The sequence below is a fragment of the Phocoena phocoena genome, chromosome 2 (assembly GCF_963924675.1).
Source record: "Phocoena phocoena chromosome 2, mPhoPho1.1, whole genome shotgun sequence".
Taxonomy (NCBI): Eukaryota; Metazoa; Chordata; class Mammalia; order Artiodactyla; family Phocoenidae; genus Phocoena; species Phocoena phocoena.
In genome coordinates, this window is record NC_089220.1 from 117,953,827 (window position 1) to 117,973,924 (window position 20,098).

Here is a 20,098-nt window from a genome sequence, read left to right on the forward strand (position 1 = left end):
GCCACAACAGTGAGAGGCCCACGTACTGCCAAAAAAAAAAAAGAATATTGCTACATGCCATTGATGGAGAAAGGGCATCCTTAGGTGTGCTTATATATTGTCATAGTTTGTGTAAACTCTTGGATGTTCTTGAAGAGAGTTGCATATGTGGGAAATGGAGTATATTGTTGTTACAATCACAGTTTGTATGGTGCTTCCCCTTGGCATTGCTACAAGGACATGATTTTTAATAAAACAAGCCACGATCTTTATTCATTATCATCCTCAAGACCATCTGATGCCTTCTGTTCTGTCTAATCATCAGTAGTAGCATAGTTTCCTACGGCTTCTATAACAAAGTACCACAAAGTGGGTGGCTTAAAACAAGAGAAATTTATTCTCCTGTAGTTCTGGCAGCTTGGAGGAGAATTAAGGTGTTAGCAAGGTCACGTTCCCTCTGAGATTCTAGGTAGAATTCTTCCTTATTTCTTCCTAGCATCTGGTGGTGGCCATCAATCCTTAGCATCCCTGGCTTGCAACTGCATTACTCCAGTCTCTGCCTCCGTCATCACATGGTGTTCTCCCTGTGTGTCTGTCTTTATATCACATTTTCCCCTTCTTATAAGGACACCAGCCATATTGGATTGAGGCCCACCCTAATGACCTCATCTTAACTTGATTACCTCTACAAAGATTCTATTTCCGAATAAGATCACATTCACAGGTACCAGAGGTTAGGACTTCAGTATATTTTGGGAGAGAGGACATAATTCCACCCATAACAGAGCATTATGCTCTAACTCTGAAATATTGAGTGGAGATTTCATTTTAGTAGCATTACTGATTTTAATAGCTTTTATTAAACTTTCATGGTATATTTCTCTGTCTTTAAAAAAATAATGCTCCTTCCCCATTATACAATAGGTCCTGAAGGTGTCATTGATCACATACTTATGCGTTTTATCTTCTTCTAAGCGTAAATTCTAGAAAGGAAACAAAGATGACTGGTCCTGTAACTAGGGCTTGTTGTAAGAGAATTTCAAAAGTAGCATCCCTCAAATCACAGTTTATATGTCCCCCAAAATAAAACAGAATCATGTAAGAGTTTGTGAATGATGCTTGAAACAGCAGTTGACTGCTCATATACATGGTTCCCCTTACCACAATCTCAGGGATCTTATACATAGACCAGTTTAAGTGGTGCTGGAATCCATCTCTGTAGTGAAGTGAAATAATATGGTTTATGAAATTGTATTCATATGTATTGGCTGGAGAATGACAGGTGCTCTATACAATACAATGTAACTTTGGAGCAAAGTTAAAAGAATAGAATAGTATCTTCTGAGCACCAGTCTAGCGGTCTCATTTGCTAATCCCAATTGTTTTTAATAATGCTCCCAAGTAATTTTTTTTTATGCACAAATACTATCATCTCTGTTCTGTCACAGTACAGTTATTTGAGTGTCTGTCACTCGTTAGTACTCTAGAGTGGTGAATACAGCACTCTTGGGGCCAGGAATGGAGAATATGAATTCCTTCTTGAAAACAAAGCCCATTGCCCTGTTCCTATGGCAAAGAAGTACAGAGACATTGTTCACATTTGTTGCTTCCATCAAGTCTTGAACTCTTACCTTTAAATTAAGCTATTTGTTCTTTGTTTTCTTTTACCATTTTTGGATTAAAGCATTGACTTCTTATATTCTCGTGGCCACCTCTGCTTAAGTTTCAATTATGTAACAAGAATGAAAACTTTACTTATTCTTTCTTTTCCCTTTCTTTCTTTATTTTAAAACAATACAGGGCAATCTAGAGCAGCCATGATACCTCCCAAGCATCCACGGCAGCTTAAGGGAGCTTTGGATGATGCCATTGCCTTTGGTGGGAAAACAGATCAAGAAGCACCTAATGCTTCTCAACCTACACCACCCCCACTGCCAAAGAAAATGATCATAAGAGCCAATACAGAGCCAATCTCCAAAGACCTCCAAAAATCCCTGGAAACTACTCTTTGTGTCATGGCTAATCCCACCTATGATATCGACCCCAACTGGGATGCCAGCAGTGCTGGCTCTTCAATCAGTTATGAACTCAAGGGACTGGACATTGAGTCTTATGACTCCTTGGAGAGACCTTTGCACAAGGAGAGACCTGTGCCCTCAGCAGCAAACAGCATCTCCAGCTTAACCACTCTCAGTATTAAGGATAGATTTTCCAATAGCACAGAGTCCCTGTCCAGCCGGCGTGGTCCCTCTTGTAGACAGGGCCGGAGTATCCAGAAGCCACAGAGACAAGCACTTTATCGAGGACTTGAGAATCGTGAAGAAGTGGTGGGTAAAATCCGAAGCCTTCATACAGATGCCTTGAAGAAACTGGCTATTAAATGTGAAGACCTCTTCATGGCTGGACAGAAAGACCAGCTCCGTTTTGGGGTGGACAGCTGGTCAGACTTCAGGCTAACCAGTGACAAGCCATGTTGTGAGGCAGGCGATGCAGTTTACTACACAGCTTCATATGCAAAAGATCCACTTAATAACTATGCAGTCAAGGTAAGAAAATTTTATAAATCTGATTTTAATCTTCTCTGACACACTGTTATTGAGATGGGTCTGGTTTCATTTTATTTTTCTTCATTCCTCCAATCAGCAGAAACTTACTGAGCATCTACCTTACACCAGATATTGTGATAAAAGAGAGGTTAACTTATTATCTAGAGGAGAAAACAGATATGTAAAGAGACAGACATAACACAGTATACTGAATGCTAAGATAGAAGTAAACAGAATTCTGTGGGAGCTTAGAAGGACCTTAACCCAGACTCTCGATGCCAGAGAATTCTTCTTGAAGTAGGTAATACTTGAGCTGTGATTGTTTGCAAAGATTTCCTGTACAAATGAGGTCTGTTATGTGCCTTCCATTCTATACTTCTGTCTTTATCCTCTAGCAAATAAGAGACTCTTTTCTATCCCTACTTTCTAACTCCTCTGCTTCCTGGAGAAGGTTTTTTTTGTTTTTTTGTTTTTTTTTTTTTGCGGTACTCAGGCCTCACTGCTATGGCCTCTCTCCCATTGCGGAGCACAGGCTCCAGACGCGCAGGCTCAGCAGCCGTGGCTCACGGGCCCAGCCGCTCCACGGCATGTGGGATCTTCCCGGACCGGGGCACAAACCTGTGTCCCCTGCATCGGCAGGCGGACTCTCAACCACTGTGCCACCAGGGACGCCCTGGAGAAACATTTTTATAGAGGAAGGTAACCAATATTTGTTGATGTACCAGGAGCTTTTTAGTGTTATATAATTTAATCTTCACATCAACTTCATGGGGTTAAGATCTTTTTATCCATTTGACAGATGAGGAGAATAAAGCTTAGGGTCACACAGCTAGCAGTAGAGCTAGGATTTAAACACAGATCTCTCTGACTCCATAGCCTACACTTTGTCTGTTATGTCACATATTAACTTCTTAAATGTATATCACCCATACCAGACAACACACTTCTTTAAGAACGCTAAAACTCTTAAAATCAAGAATTCTTGAGCAATTACATTCACTGTAACAGTAAGCCATAGGCTTCATCAATGTAATAAATAAAGCATGGACTTTGAAGTCCAAAAGATCTGGGTTCAAATCTTGACTCTGCCACTTAGTAGCCCTGATATAAGTTGCTGTTCTAAGTCTCAGTTTCCTCAGCTTTAGAAAGGAATAATAATGATACCCATCTTATGGGGCCGTTTGGCTAAAAGAGAACAAAATGCCCCTGATAGGTATTCACTTATTTCACTATCCCTTAGCTTCTTCCCTAGATTATTTTAGGAGAATAACAATCTTTTGAGCCTCAGTTTCCTCCTCTTTCAGATGTTTACAACAATGATCCATCTACTTTGTGGGATTGAGGTTAGGATCAAGTAAGATAATGCATGTGAAAGAGTTTCTAAAAACATAAAGCTCTGTGTAAACTTAAGGTAGTGTTCTCCCTTCCCATAGTCCCTTTTTACTGATTCTGTTCACTGGTTCAAAACTAATTAACATATCTAAAGGACTTGTACGTGTTAATTTGACTTAGAAAGACCAGATGGTGTCTTAGTAAATTAATGGATAAGGTAAACGATTGGTCTTGCCTGTCTATCAAGACAGAATATATTTTTGCACCAGACCTTCAGCTGGCTGCTCCCTGCATTTGCAGCACCTAAGCCACTTCACCCTCTGGTGACACTCGCAGAGTGACCCTGTGCCCTAGCGCACACTTTTTAAATTAAACTGAGGGGTAAACTGCAGAGAGAGGATCTAGATTCGAGTTAATACGTTACTGTTGAGTCTAAAAAGGAATTTTGAGATACTGTGTAGCATTCAAGAGCTGTTATACCGGTTGGAGTTATGGGGCCTCATCTATCTTGGGCCTGTATTGCTACAAGATCGCCAGTGCAAGCAAGATGAGTATCTGTTTCAGAAAGGGACATTGAGCTATCTGTTGTTCAAAACAACTAAGAAGTAGGGCTTGACTAACTTTATGTATTTATTGCTGTGCAATCTTGTCTCTTTCCCAAATCAATGGTTTGGTATCGATTTCTTTGCTTGTAATGATGCAAAAGCAATCTCCAAAGAACAGGTGGCAAGTGGTTATATACTGAGGGTTCTTGGCAGGTTTGGGAAAGGATGTTTTGCCCTAAATGGTGACTATAAATGTCTCCTTGAAGACCCTCTAGGCATTTGTAGAAGGATCCAGTTGATAGTACAACCTTAAAGGGATAAACTACTAGCACACTGTGAACCCTACCTTTGCAGAGATAAGCAAAAAAGACCAGCAGTTGGCTCACACAAACAACTTTTTACTGTTTGTCTTCTTAAAATATCCCTTTCCGTACTAATGGAATTTAGAGTAGCTTAACAGGTATGACTGTCTTTCTCTCTCTCTTTTTGTTTTAATTGAAGTATAGTTGATCTACAACGTTGTGTTAATTTCTGCTGTACAACAAGGTGACTCAGTTATACATATATATGCATTCTTTTTTTATATTCTTTTCCATTATGATTTATCCCAGGACATTGAATATAGTTCCCTGTGCTATACAGTAGGACCTTGTTGTCCATCCATTCTATATGTAATAGTTTGCATCTAGTAACCCCAAACTCCCAGCCCCTCCCTCCCTCCCCCTACCCACATCCCATACCCCACACCCCCTGCCAACTCCACAACCACAAGTCTCTTCTGTATGTCTGTTGAAGAGACTGAAAGGTCTTTTCAAATGTTACAAAAGGAAGTTGGTGCTAGAATTTAACAATTTGAAAATCAAAGGATACTACCCCTTAAATAACAAGTCCACTGCAGTGATAGAGTACTAAGATCTTAACTTTGGGTGTTGTCTTAGCCGTAACAAAATACTAAGACTGGATGGCTTAAACAACATAAATTTATTTTCTCACAGTTCCGAATGCTGGAAAGTCCAAGATCAAGTTTCCAGCTGATTTAGTTTCTAGTCAGGGCTCTCTTTCTGCCTTGCAGGTGGCTGCCTTCTTCCTAAGTCCCCACATGGCTGAAGGGGTGGGGGCTGTCTAGTGTCTCTTCTTATAAGGACACTAATCCATATCAAGGCCCCACCCTTGTGATCTCATTTAACCCTAATTACCTCTTTGTAGGCCCTATCTCTAAATATAGTAACATTGGGGGTTAACATGTCAACATATGAATTGGGGGGTTCACAATTCAGTCCATAGCATTTTGCTCCTGGTCCCCCAAAATTCATGTTCTTAACACATGCAAAATATGTTCAGTCCATCCCAACAGCCCCAAAGGTCTTAACTCATTCTAGCATCAACTCTGAAGTCTAAAGTCCAAAGTCTCATCTAAATATTATCTAAATGAGATATGTGTGAAATTCAAGGTCTGTTAAATCCTGAGACAAATTTCCTTTCCAACTGTAAACCTGTGAAACTAGTCAAGGTATGTGCTTCCAAAATACAGTGGCGGACAAGGATAGGACACACAATCCCATTCTAAAAGGGAGAAATCAGAAGGAAGGAAAGGACGATGGGTCCCAAGCAAGTCCAAAACCTTGCAAGGCAAATTCTGTTAGATATTAAGGCTCAAGAATAATCCTCTTTGACTCAGTACTCTGCCCTCCAGGCCCACTGAGATAATAGCATCACCGCTGTGGCTCTGCTGGGCATCCTGATCCTTTGGCTCTTTGTAAGGGCCCCGCCCACATGACTCTCTGCCAGGGCAGCCTACCCCTGAGGCACTGAGCAGGTTCCTCCCAGCCTTCCCAATCTGTGAGTAGGTTGAGAGTTTTCTAAATCTTCAAGCCCTGGTTCGTTTTTGCTTAACAATTCCTTCTTCAGTTCTTTCTCCCTTTGCACTTCACTATAAGCAGCCAAAAGGAAACAAGTCGTTCCTTTAACCCTTTATTTAGAAGTCTCTCAGCTAAATATCCAATTTCATTGCTCACTAGTTCTACCTTTCGCAAAATACTGGAACACAGTTTAGCCAGGTTCTTTGCCATTTTATTAGAAAGCTCACCATTTTTTCTATTTTCTAATAATATGTTCCTTGTTTCCGAGACCTCACCAGAATCACCCTTAATGTCCATATTTCTAGCAACAGTCTGTTCATAAGTATCTAGGCTTTTTCTATTATGAATCTTAAAACTCTTCCAGCTGCTACCCAATTCCAAACCCACTTCTACATTTTTGGGTGTTGGTTACAGCAGTGCCCCGCTTCTCAGTAACAAGGTCTTAGTCTGCTTGGGCTGCCATAACAAAATACCATAGACTGGATGGCTTTAGGAACAACAGAAATTTATTTCCTCCCAGTTCTGGAGACTGGAAAGGAGGATTCTGTTCCTGGCTTATAGACAGCCACCTTCTTTCTGTGTCCTTATGTCAGGGCTTGGGAGGGTGGGGGAGAGAATATGTCACACTGGGGGTTGGGGCTTTAACATATGAATCTTGGGAAGACACAGTTCAGTTCATAGCTTTATTCTGTTTTTCATTCAGTGTGATATCTGAATTGTATCAGTCTTCAACTAAAAGTAGTCAGCTGACATGAGTCCAAATTCTGAATCTATCATTGTGTATTCCCAAACAAGTCATGTAATCTCCCTTGATTTTCACTGCCCTTCCTACCTTGTAAGATTGTTATATGTGTATGTGTTTATGTAGTGAAACTGCTTTTGTAAACTATGAAGTATATATAAAATATAATAAAACTGCATTATTGTTGTTAACAATAATGGAAAATTACTTCTCAACATTCTTTTGTCACTCTCTATTATTATTCATTAATATTAGGCACTAGCCTGAGCATATTTTTAATAGGCTCTGCACTTAGATATTTCCTTTCTCATTCCTTCAAAGTCATAAACATCTTTCCTTAATATTATGAGAGAAAGCTACTAATGTTACAATCCCTCAGAATTTTAGCACTGCCAAAAATTGGAAACAAAGTGCCTGATATTAAGGAAACAATGTAATAAATTATGGTATATCATCCCAATGGAATGTTTGCAGCCATTAAAAATGGTCATCATGAAGACTGTATAAAATCATGGAAAACATGTTTTGTAAAATGTCACATTAATATAGCAGAATACCAAATACTATGACCATAATATGCAAATAATTTCTAAATTTAGAGTGGTGAGGATTATAGGCAGTTTTTATTTTGTTTAAAAATGATGTCATAATGTCTTTTCATTGAAAAAGCTAAGGAATTGGAGATTTGGGATCATTTGATGCTGAGCTTTAAATTTGTGCTTTAGCAGCTTATTAGCTGTGCTACCTTGGCCCAGTTACTTGCCTTTTCTAAGCCTAGTGTCTTTATCTGTAAAATGGAGAAAAAACTTCATTCTTCTTAAAGCCATTGTGAAAAATCACAAGAGTCAGTATGTACATAGAGATGTATATAGTGCTCAGAGCATCATTTGACACACAGTAAGCATTCAGTAAATGGTAGCTATTTATTTTACCACCCTTCTTCTCATGTACCTAGAAAACACCTCTATTTTCTTAAAGAATCCAGCTCTGTGAATTTTCTTCTCTGATCTTCTTATTTATTTATTTATTTATTTACACCAGGTCTTAGTTGTGGCAGGCGGGCTCCTTAGTTGCGACTAGCAGGCTCCTTAATTGTGGCATGCAAACTCTTAGTTGTGGCATGCATGTGGGATCTAGCTCCCTGACCAGGGTTAGAACCCAGGCCCCCTGCATTGGGAGTGCAGCATCTTATCCACCGCACCACGTGTACATAATGGGCATTCAATAAATATTTCTTGACCTTTCAGCAAACATTTACTGTATAAAACATTGTGATATCTCTGTTATATCACATTTAACAGAATACAGAAATACATATGAATAAGACCAAAACCTTGCCCTCAAAGAGCATATATTCCAGTGGGAAAGACAAAGGCATAAATAACTTTTAAACAAGACGTATAATAAAGGTTCACAGTGGTGTGGAGATGTAAAGATAAATAAAGATTAATGAATGAAAGAAGTCATTGTTAACACTTACCTCAGGGCCAATAAAAAAGGGCCTCTAGTGTCCCTTTCACACGATTCTTAGGGGTGAATACAGTGTATGGAGAGAATAGTGGAAAATTGAACCATGGCAAGATCTGGGACCAAATTTAGAGGCTTTGATTGATGAACTTAAGAGGTTAGGCTTTATTTTGTGTTTTGTGGGAAGCCATTAAGGATTTTTAAACAGAAAGATGACATAAGATTAATGATTTTGGAAGTAAACTGCAGTGGAAGAGTCCGGAAGAATCGGAAGCAGGGAAGCCAGTCATTATACTATTGCAATTATCCAGGTAAATAATAAAGAGATCCTGAAGTAGGACCATGGAAAAGAAGAGACAGGCAGTGAAAGAGCTGAGGCAGGCCGTCGACCATGTCTGGTGCGTGGCTGGATGTAGGATGAGGGCACTGTGCTAAGATTTCACGGAGGAGCAACCCCAGGAGGATGGTGATGCCATTAACTGAAATATGAATCAGAAAAGCCAGAAAGATGAGCTCTCTGTGGAGCATGCCCATGAGATAGCCAAGTAAAGAGAAAGCCTGTAACCAGACAAAAATGTGAGTTCGGTACTCAGAAGGGAGGTCAAGTTTACCTAGTCCTCTCATAAACTTGATTTAGTTCAAACTGTGGGAATGTATGAGATTGTAGTGGTAGAGTCTGCAGATTGGGAAAAGGGCCACACAGCTAAGTGACCTAAAGCAGGAAAATTCGGAGAGGATGTAGCAAAGAACAAGGGCCCACAGATCAGAGTCCAAGATTGCAGAAGGCTTGAGCAGAATGAGGAGAAGGCAGGAGTTGAATCTCTGGTAAACCTCAAAAAAAATACAATCTTGGTACTAGTGGAAGTGGATATCCAATGCAGTGAGTTAGTGGGAATATGGAACGGGGAGGCTGAGGAGGCAGTGAGCACAGTGTATTTTTAAGTATTTTGGTGAAGAAAGGCCAAATTGATTCCCAGACAATATTTAACGTTCAACTCCTGTTTCTGTGTTATTCGTGTCTCCTTTTATCCCCTCGTCACCATTTGGTGAGCCACCACGCGGTAGATTGGACCGTCTGTCTCTGTGGCTACACGCTGGCTGGCCTCCAGCCCTTAACTTCCCTGCTCTAAATAAAATCCACCTTGCTTTTGCCACCTTTCAAAGAATCTGGGTAGCCACTGACCAAACATGTAGTCTTCAAAGTACACTCATCAACTTTAGAAGGGCGGGCCTTCGTCATTCTACACAGGAAGAAACTGAGAACAGAGAGGAACAATTATTTTTGCATATCGTCATTAGCTTTATGGCAGGCTACCTCCTTATTCCTACGTGGAACTTGTCTTGTTATATCATACCTGAGTCAACAGATTGACCCTGCTGTGTCTCAGTGTTATCCCTGAATGGACAAATGACAGCCTTTTGCCTAGAAGCAAGGTGGACAGTTGGTAAAATTATGACTCAGTGTCAGTGGGACGTTCTTTTTTCACTGTTGTCATGAGATCATTTTATAACAAACACTGCTATGTGTGACCACATGAGAAATTGATGAAATTACCTCGAGGAAGGTGATGAAAATCTTTTATAAGCAAAAAGTATAAATTTCTGACTTATTTTTCCAGTAGTTCCAACTCTGTGGTACTAGGTATCTTCTCTTTTTAAAGTAGTCCTGGTCTTTGTTCTCAGGGATAGAGCACACAAAGCTCAGTGAAGAGGTACACTTTCCTATTACAGCACCGGAGCAGCTTCTTTTCTTCCAGCTATGCCAAGAATCTTGTTAAAAGCTTGTAATAAAGTAGAGGTGAACTGTGGAGACCAGCATCTTTTATTGCATTTTGACTCTGGAGTCTCCGATGATCTCATTTAGGTGGATGCTGAGAAAGCAAGACACTAAATGAAAAAGCATTAATAGGAATAACTATGGTTGGTAGGAATTTACAACTAGTTCAGACTATAGGATCAGGCAATTAATTACTGGCTTAGTGACAAGGAAAAAGCTATAGAGGAAACCACTTTCATTATCATAATTCAACACAAATACGCCCAGAGTTAGAACTCCACAGAAAGTGATTAATCGGCAGCCAGCTCTACGGACTCATAGCCATCCTAGGTCAGCATTCACTTTATTTCAGAGCTGAATGCATACAGAAGTGCCTTAAAGTCTCAACTGGAAATTGATTTGGAAAGGAGAAGTTTGGAGTACTCATGTAAACCTAGAATCAAAATGAATTGTCTAGTAGGAAAAGAGAGCCATAGATTTAATTAATGAGGTGAGAGGACATAGATAGGAATTATAAATTGGGGTTCAAATTAAGTGAATTCCTAATCTGGGCCCTCAGCAGGTTATTGAACTGTGCTGTGCCTCAGTTTCTCTAGTGTGATCATCCTGGGTGTCATTCTGTCAGCCTAAATGACTGGCTCAGGAACAGGTGATTACAGGTGATTTTCTTCTGATCCATCTGCTGAGTGGGAGCATAAAAAGATTTGATGAGTACAAATCACAAATAAAATAGTAAAATCTTATACAGTTGCCTTCTTGAATCTCTCTTCTAGACTCCAAAATGTTTTCTGGGTATGTGAATATTTTTGCAGCAATTTAAGCTGTAAAAATCCTGACCTACCTGACAGGTCTCATAGCAGATTCCTAAAGCATGGAGTTCTGAGTACTTGGGGCCCAGACAGCATTTATATATTAAACACTTAATCCATTTTGAATATATTTGTAACAGCATTGAGTGTGTATAGGTCTTAGCTGTGTAGCAGCAAGTAAAGCAGTACTCCTCCTGGGCAGATCAAGGAATTGAGGTCAATCGGTGATCAGCCTGTATTCTTAGAGTGAGGTTGTACCAAATAATGGATATCAATTTAGAATTTGCCAGTTTTCATTCTATACTCTTTCCTGTATGGAGTTGTGCTTTTGGGTAATGTGACAAAATACCACAGATGGTATAGTGTGTGTGTGAGATCTTCAGTGTTTCTCATTTCTGTCCCTCTACCATTCATTCCCTACCATATCCACCTCACTTAAAGTTGACTGAGAAACTGTAAAGTGCATAGTGCGAGCTGGAAATGAGAATCCCTGCTGATAAAGTGGAAGTCAGCTGAAGGCATACTAGGCCGACTGGGCCCATAATAGAAAAATAAAAGCTAATGTAGAATATTTTTGAAGAGTCCTGTATTTTGTAATTATTGCTTTCTTTGGGGAAAAGAGAAAATTGAATAGAATGATGAAGAACAGTGTCGTTTTGTGTGGTTTTGTGCAATACAAAACCCCTGAGCCTCCAAGGCAGCCTGGACTCAGCAGACAGCCCTCACTGTTCAGATTTTACTCATTTGTGTGGTCAGGTCATGAGTGTTTATTACCCAGATTTGTCAGCCATTGCCCCCTCCCCATCACCTTGCCAGCTTCCATGTGTTTAATAAAAGCTATGCATATATTCTAGCTGTTCTGAGTAAATAAGCCTTATGGCTACACCAGGCCAGATGTCACCTTTCTTAGTATTTGTGCAGACATACTGAGCATGCACTAGGTGCCTTGCTCTGTGCTGGAACCCAAAGATACAAATATCTGCTCTTAAGACAGACAAAAGAAAAATGTGATAGCTGTAATAACAGGGACATGTACATGAGATGCAGGTGAAACAGAAAGGAGGTTTAGGGTATATAGCACTTTCTCTCCTGGACACACATGATGCATGTGATGACTTTGAAAAAAGTAAGTGGGAATCCCTCAGGCATATGAGGGGAGAAGAGGAGCCTACGTCAGAGAGAACACCTGGAGGGTAGGAGTAGGGCTCTGGCTGCATGTAGTTTAGTGTGGCAAAAGTGGAAGAGGGGTGAGAACTAAGACTAGAAACAGAGGCCAAGCCAGGACCTTATCCTGTGAAGATAATGAGGAACTACGAGGAAGTTTATCCAATTTTTTTTTTTTTTGAAAGGTGGCTCTGGTGACCACGTAGAAGGTGTATTTGAGGGGAATCACATGAGAGGCAGGGAGACCAGTTGGAAATCTTTAGTAGTAGACCAGCAAATGATAGTGGTAGCCATAGAGATGGAGAAAAGAGGATAATTTGAAAGTTATATGGGAACAAAATCAGTAGAAGTTGGTAATTAACTAGATGCAGGGAATGAAGATGGAGGAGAAATCCAGAGTGAACTTCGTATCTCATCTAGTTGTTGGGACAGATAACAGAGCCATTCACCAATAGAGGGCGTACTGGAATAACAGGGAATTTGGTGGGGAAAAGTTCAGGTTTGGTTATGTTGAGTTTAAGGCATCCATCTATAGGATGGGACATACATGGAGAGAAATCAAGTAGGCCGTTGTATAGATACGTCTGAAGCTCAGAGACAAGTTTGGATTGCAAATGTAGATGTGAAAGCCAGCAGTATATCAAGATGGCTGAAGCCATGAGCTTACTGAAGGGAGTATGTCAATGAGAGAAGAGGATAGAGAGCAGACCCCTCAAACACCAGCATTTCAGGAAGCCTTTGGGAGGAAGGTAGAGTAAGTAAGAACAGATAATACCACTCCCCATTCAACAACTGATTTATTCCATAGCCATCCTGTTTTGCCAAATGTCCACCTTTTCCCCCCACCTCCCTACTTTGTTGCCTTAAACTGAATATCTATTCCACTCCCCAATACTGAAAGGGCAGCAAGATGTACCCCCTCTTTACAGATCCCAGGCATCGTAGGCATTCTGAAGGGGTCAGTAGCATTAGACACATAACGCTGTCTTCTCCTTCCCAGCTGCTTTTAATGAGGCTTTACAGTCAAAGCTCCCCCCCACAGTCTACTTTTTTAAAGTTAGCTATCTAGGTTGAGATTATTATAACAAACATAAATGCTTTATAATGGCAAATTTGCCTCAAAGATATGCAGAGTAGTTACCATGAGCAACACAGAAAATGAGCTCCTGCACTGAAATGAATGTTTGGAGTTAAACTTCTCAGGTTGTGTGTGAGGATCCATTGTCAGCTCTGTTTCCCCACTAAGATCAGGCTTGTGTTAAGTGTTGTATATTTTGACCTGGGTCTAAGAAGGTCTCAGGAGAGATTAATTTGGCTCTGATTCTGGAAGCATTTTTTCCCCCATTTTCCAACAGATGATTTAACAGTGGTTGAGGAGTCCCCCACCCCACTGTATTTAGGGGGTCTGGCCAGATTGCTTCAGGATGCTGTGTTCCACAGATAGGAAGCTTAAGGAGCTGTCGGATAACTTGTTTGAATGCACAATTGATAGGAATCAATATTTCTCCTTCCCCTTCTCTGTTCTCACTCATCTTTATTAACTCAGACAAGCACTCAGTTTCCCCCAAACCTCTGTTTTTGTGACAATGTATTGTCCACATTGGTGGGCGTGGAGCTACCAGGTGGCTGACTGTCCCTTTTGATGTTCTTCTGGCTTCCTCTGGAGAGGTAGCTCCAGAAGGTGTGCCTTGTGAGTGGGCAGAGAGGCGAGAGTCACTGTACCCAGGATGGGCATCCCTTCGTGCCTTTTCATGAATTAGGCATTGCCACCTTCATAGAACCGAGAACTTGTCCACAAAGAGGACCTATGGCATATTTTACAAGATTCAACCTTCACCAGCCTGGTTTTGTTCTCTTGCTGCAGTCTCCATGCAAACGACTCCAGGATCTTGATGTTGCAGCGCCCTCTAGTGTCACTGTGACTCAGGCTCTCCTAGGGCTTTTCTTCCCATTCAGAAAATGTACACAGTACAGTCTGTCAAAACTGGCAGCATTTTAAATAGGCTTTCCCATACATAGTCAAAACAAATATGAGATGATTTTTCTCCCATTACAAAAGGGAATCTTACATGAAGATATGGGACCATTCCAGCTCCAGTTTTGTTCCTATTTCAAAAGTTTGTGAAGCCTAGGAGTCCTGTGGCAATCATTCTTCCTGAGGAGTGGATCTTTCAGTTCAAGCCAGCTACGCTTTGTAAGGAAGGAGTATGAATTCCTTTCAAGAAAAGTAAATAAAAATGGGAGGCCAAGAAGAAGTTACTTTGATCTCTGCTAGAGAAAATACTGGGTAAGGGAAGAAGGAAAAAAACAACAACCAGCTGGAAGAACCCTGTCCATTTGTTCTGAAAAGAGTGGCTCGTTTTCTGAAATGACTTTTGGACTATTAATTTATCATCTGAAGAAAAATGGCTACTATGTGGTACATAGAATAACATAATACTCCTACCTAAATTAACGTCATCGCAGGCTCCATAATAAAGATTTATGAGATACTCATCATATGAGAAATCCTATTATGGAAATCTCCATAGGTCTGTGTTTTGGTTGTAACTGTTCTCATGGTTATGAGCCAATCAGAAGCCCTGGTATTTTGTTTTCCTCTTTCACACTCCAGTCTTCTCCCTTTCTCCTTTGCCCTTACAACTAGAGCGACCCATTATTCTCCAGCCTGTCTACATATTATAAGATGAAGAGATAAGGAAGTGCTGCCTCCTCAGCTTGGCTATTTAAGCAGACCATTTTCCTTCAGAGCATCCAAAATGACTGAACTATTTATCATTTCTTCTTTGTAAATCACTTTGAACTTTTATCTCATAAATTCTTTTAAACATAAATTCTTGTTGTAGGATCCATGCACTTGTCTACTGACAAAGCTCTAGGATATCTTATATAAATGTGTGTGTGTGTGTGTGTGTGTGTGTAGATAAAATTAGAATAGAAATAACAATCAGAGTATCATCTCTGCTTCTAATGCCAAACCACAAGGTGGCAAGTTCTTTTCAGTGCAACTTGGCATAGTGAAAACTACAGTTGGGCCAAACAGTTCTCTCTCTCTTAGCCTTAGGTTGGCCCATCTTAGATCAGAACATGCTGTTGATCTTGACTTGTTTGTCAGGGCTAACCTGGCATGGAGGTGTGAAACTTTAACGGTCCCTCTTTAGCTGCCCTCTATGAAACCTATGGTCAGAGAGCCTCCTTGCTGGGGCTAGTGGCTCTCAGACTCAAAACAAAGATGCATTTTTCTGTCTTGCTCTCTTTGTTCGAAAAAATATGAGGATTCTATAATGCATCATTTTAGCATTTACAAGTTGTTAACTGTTTTTTTTTTTTTTTTTTTTTTTTGCGGTACGCGGGCCTCTCACTGCTGTGGCCTCTCCCGCTGCGGAGCACAGGCTCCGGACGCGCAGGCTCAGCGGCCATGGCTCACGGGCCCAGCTGCTCCGCGGCATGTGGTATCCTCCCGGACCGGGGCACGAACCCACGTCCCCTGCATCGGCAGGCGGACCCCCAACCACTGCGCCACCAGGGAAGCCCTGTTAACTGTTTTAGTCATTATGAATGTTACATTTGTACAGCTTTGTAGTTTACAGATATGCTCTACATACTTGATCTCATTTGATTCTCATAATTGCCCTGTGAAGTACGTTTCAGTATTCTTTATATTGTCTCCTTTATTAGAAAGACTGGGACCCAGAGAAATTAAGAGAAATGCCCAAGGTTACACAGCTAGTAGCGAGGCTAAATGCTAGGCCTCTCAAGTCTTTGGTGAGTGTCCTTTCTATAGGATGACCGCGAGAGTTTAACTACACAGTCTAATTCAGCCAAACTCAGTGGTATTTGATTGACTTTTCAAAGGCTGAGGAGTTGGGACCTTTGAACTTTCATTCCAGTAGGCAGTGTGATATTGAGCAAATTATTAAAACTGGAAATGGGGTTAATGGTACCATGTCCTGGATCTAACTCCCATACAACTAAGTGATGACTAGTATAGGATTTTTGAATACCTAGTGATGTATAAATATGAAATATTGCCAACAGTATAGTATAGAAAGAATTCATGTTGTGATTAATGAGTGTATAGGATTATATATTAATACTGCATGTGCTGAGACTTTGAGAGCTTTCCAAAGATAATACTTTCCGAAAGATATATGTTTGAACTTGAACTCAGTCTGGGGATATCTCTTTTTAAGACCAGAAGTTTGCGTAAAGAAGAGATGCTTACTGTGCCCTCAAACTTATTAGGTAGGTGGTAGAAGACTTGAAGAAACTTGTTTTCAGACCTCTGTGTGTGTGCGCGCGCATGCGTGTGTGTGTGTGGCACTGAATCACTCATTTCAAGTCTCTAACTGTAATAAATATGTATAAATACAGTAAATGAGAGAGGGATGTTCCTCTCTCTTGAGACTCCTTTGCCTTTGGTCCTTTTTTTTTTTAATATCTATTTGAATGGAAATCAGAGCATACTGCTTCTCCGAACTGAGAACCCATCAGCGTCCTCCTAAGATGTACATTTTTCTTTTTAAATAGAAATGACTAGAAAAGCTTTTTAAAATTTGCATTTCTGTGTTACTGCAATAAACGGGCAAATGTAAACACTACAGAGCACCTGTTGCTGGGAGGCTTTGGTGTTTGTGAGATGCGGCAGCGTGCTCCTGCTGGGGAGGAGGAGTGGCAAGTGCGTACCTGCTTCCCAGGGTCGTGGAGGATCTGTCTGGACCAGACTATTATGATCTATGAACTGGCGTTGGAGACTCAGCCTTCCGTTGTCAACTTCTCATATCATATCATGAGGAGAATCCATTTAGGGGTGATTTTATTTACTCTTTGCTTTTCTAACCCTTTAAGACCAGAAATACAATCGTTGTTTTAGTATGTAGAACTCTTGGCTAATGTTTTTGATCAAGCAACTCTTCCTTGATCCGTAACCACTTAAGGTCTTTTTGAGAGGCCTTATTGCTTGAATATTAGGCCTTCAGTGAGGGCTGTTAAGAGAAAGTGTAAAACTCAGACCCCTGCCATTGAAATGTTGGTTTTGCTCTGACTAGTTGAGACCAACGATTCTCTCACTATTTCATCTCTACCCTGCCAGTGAACCATGAGTGCCTGAGTTGTGACCATCACAATGACATTCGTTAAAAAGTTAGGAAAACCCACAGTTTACCTGGCCAATTGTATGTCACTCTCCTGACCGGTGATATAATAAGGTATTCTGGCCCACTTTATGAGCCATTTATTGAGCTGCTGTATAAGTCTAGGCTGTAAACCTCCACAGAAAGCGGGTGGAAAATGACTTTTTGTTGTTCAGTTTTCTAGATGAGGGGCAAGGTACAGTGGAAAGAGGAAGCTTTGGTGTTAGACAGACTTAGGTTTGCAAACTGGTGGCCCTGGGCTTTTTTTGTTTTGCTTTGTTTTGGTTTTGGTTTGTTTCTTTAATGCTTAGGTCCTCTGCCTACTTTTTTTTTTTTTTTTTTTTTTTTTTTGGTACGCGGGCCTCTCACCGTTGTGGCCTCTCCCGCCGCAGAGCACAGGCTCCGGACGCGCAGGCTCAGCGGCCATGGCTCACGGGCCCAGCCGCTCTGCGGCATGTGGGATCTTCCCGGACCGGGGCACGAACCCGAGTCCCCTGCATCGGCAGGCGGACTCTCAACCACTGCGCCACCGGGGAAGCCCCTCTGCCTACTTTGAAGAGTTAGTGTAAGGACTAGAGATAATGCACATGAACTTAAGCATGTAGACACTGTTGCTGTCAGTCAGCACAGGATTGCCAAGACCCTTTCTGATGACTCAGCTCTAACGCTGTGTCTTCACTGCAACACTGTTGCCTTTGCCACTCCAGACTCCCACCAGTCACCTTCCAGGTAACACTTCTTTACACATCATAAGCCTTATTATGAAAGTGTGCATTTTAAATTGTGTTCTTTGCTTTCTTCTTACAGATCTGTAAGAGCAAAGCTAAAGAATCGCAGCAGTATTATCACAGCTTGGCTGTCCGGCAGAGTCTGGCTGTCCATTTTAACATCCAGCAGGACTGTGGTCACTTCCTTGCTGAAGTTCCTAAACGTCTGCTTCCCTGGGAGGACCCTGATGCCCCGGAAGAGGAAGAGGATGAAATGGAAGCCACAGAAGAGGTGAAAGGAGGAACTGATGGAAAAAGCCCAGAGCCCGGCTCTGAAGCAGAGTCATCCCGCAAAGAAAGCCAGGCAGTCGTTAGCAGGAAGCAGAGAAGCCACGTCGTGGTCATCACCAGAGAGGTTCCCTGTCTCACCGTGGCCGACTTTGTGCGAGACTCTCTAGCGCAGCATGGGAAAAGCCCTGACGTGTATGAGAGGCAAGTGTGTCTGCTGCTCTTACAGCTGTGCTCCGGCCTGGAGCACCTCAAACCCTACCACGTCACTCACTGCGATCTGCGTCTGGAGAACCTGCTGCTTGTCCATTACCAGCCCGGGGGACCCGCCCAGGGCCTTGGGCCTGCGGAGCCCAGCCCCACCTCTTCTTGTCCCACGAGGCTCATAGTAAGCAACTTCTCTCAAGCCAAGCAGAAGAGCCATCTGGTAGACCCTGAGATCCTCCGGGACCAGTCCCGCCTCGCCCCAGAGATCATCACAGCCACCCAGTATAAAAAGTGTGATGAGTTCCAGACAGGCATCCTCATCTACGAGATGCTGCACCTGCCCAACCCCTTCGATGAGAACCCAGAGCTGAAGGAGAAGGAATACACTCGAGCAGACCTGCCTCGCATCCCACTCCGCTCCCCCTATTCCCGGGGCCTGCAGCAGCTGGCCAGCTGCCTCTTGAACCCCAACCCTTCTGAGCGACTCCTCATTTCAGGCGCCAAAGGCATCCTCCAGTGTCTGCTCTGGGGCCCCCGGGAAGGCCTCTTCCAGACTTTCACTGCCTCCCCGAGCCCAGTGCAGAGGAATGCTCTGCTCCAAAACTGGCTAGACATCAGGCGAACACTGCTCATGATCAAGTTTGCTGAGAAGTCCCTGGACAGGGAAGGTGGCGTCAGCCTGGAGGACTGGCTTTGTGCTCAGTATTTGGCTTTTGCTACTCCAGACTCCCTCAGCTGCGTCGTGAAAATCCTGCAGCCCCGTTAACGTGTCCCAGTTGCTGCTCTTACTTCATTGTCGCCTTCTTCAAGTGGCTCACACACTTCCCCTTCCTAGCACTCACACAGAATTCAAGGAAAGGGGAGAGACGAGCCTTCCATCCCCATCCATGAACAGATGAGTCCACTCTGAAAGGTTGTCCTGAGCTCTGAATCCAGTGAGACTCTGAGTCCCTCTTAATTTCACAGAAAGTCAGCCGCACAAACATGCAGCTGCCTTCCATGGGAATGCCTTCTGCCCTAACTGTCCCCCAAATGCAGGGAAAGTGAAGACATGTCCTTGAAGGGACAGCTCCTCTGGTTTGAACTCAGTGAGCTGGGTCCAGTTCCTCCATAATTCTGAATAGCTCCTGTCTTTTTAACACCGTGTATTTATTCTCACTAGCAATAGACGGATTTAACCAGTCCTTACCACCATCCACTAAGCTCTCACAACAGACTTTCTTCCTTTAAAGGATCAATAACTGACTCTCTTACCAGGCGGAACTGCCATCCCTAGCATCAGCCCAGTTTTGGTTCCGGGGACTGTATCCTTTGTTCCAGGAGGAGTAGAAGGACGAGGAGAGATCCCATCCTCTGGGTCATGAACCCATTTTCATTTCTATTATTGATAAGTGTGTGCACTGCATGGAGGGCGGCCCTAACCGTCTCCCCTCTGCTGCCACTGCCTGATTCTCCTTCACCTCTACTCTCTCCCCGCTTGCCAATGAAGTTTGGGTTTATCGGCCACTTGTGGCCCATTACAGAGCTGACCCAAGGTGGTGTCA

At 42.2% G+C, this 20,098-nt stretch overlaps 1 protein-coding gene across 1 annotated transcript in view; it reads left to right on the forward strand.

The window, feature by feature from the left end:
* Positions 1-19,320, forward strand: part of PEAK1 (pseudopodium enriched atypical kinase 1) — a 296,552-nt gene extending 277,232 nt beyond the window's left edge. The window contains exons 6-7 of the mRNA XM_065872332.1: positions 1,780-2,525; positions 18,160-19,320. Coding sequence (XP_065728404.1) covers positions 1,780-2,525; positions 18,160-19,320 — 1,907 coding nt within the window. The remainder of the gene's footprint in view (positions 1-1,779; positions 2,526-18,159) is intronic.
* Positions 19,321-20,098: the final 778 nt, after the last annotated feature.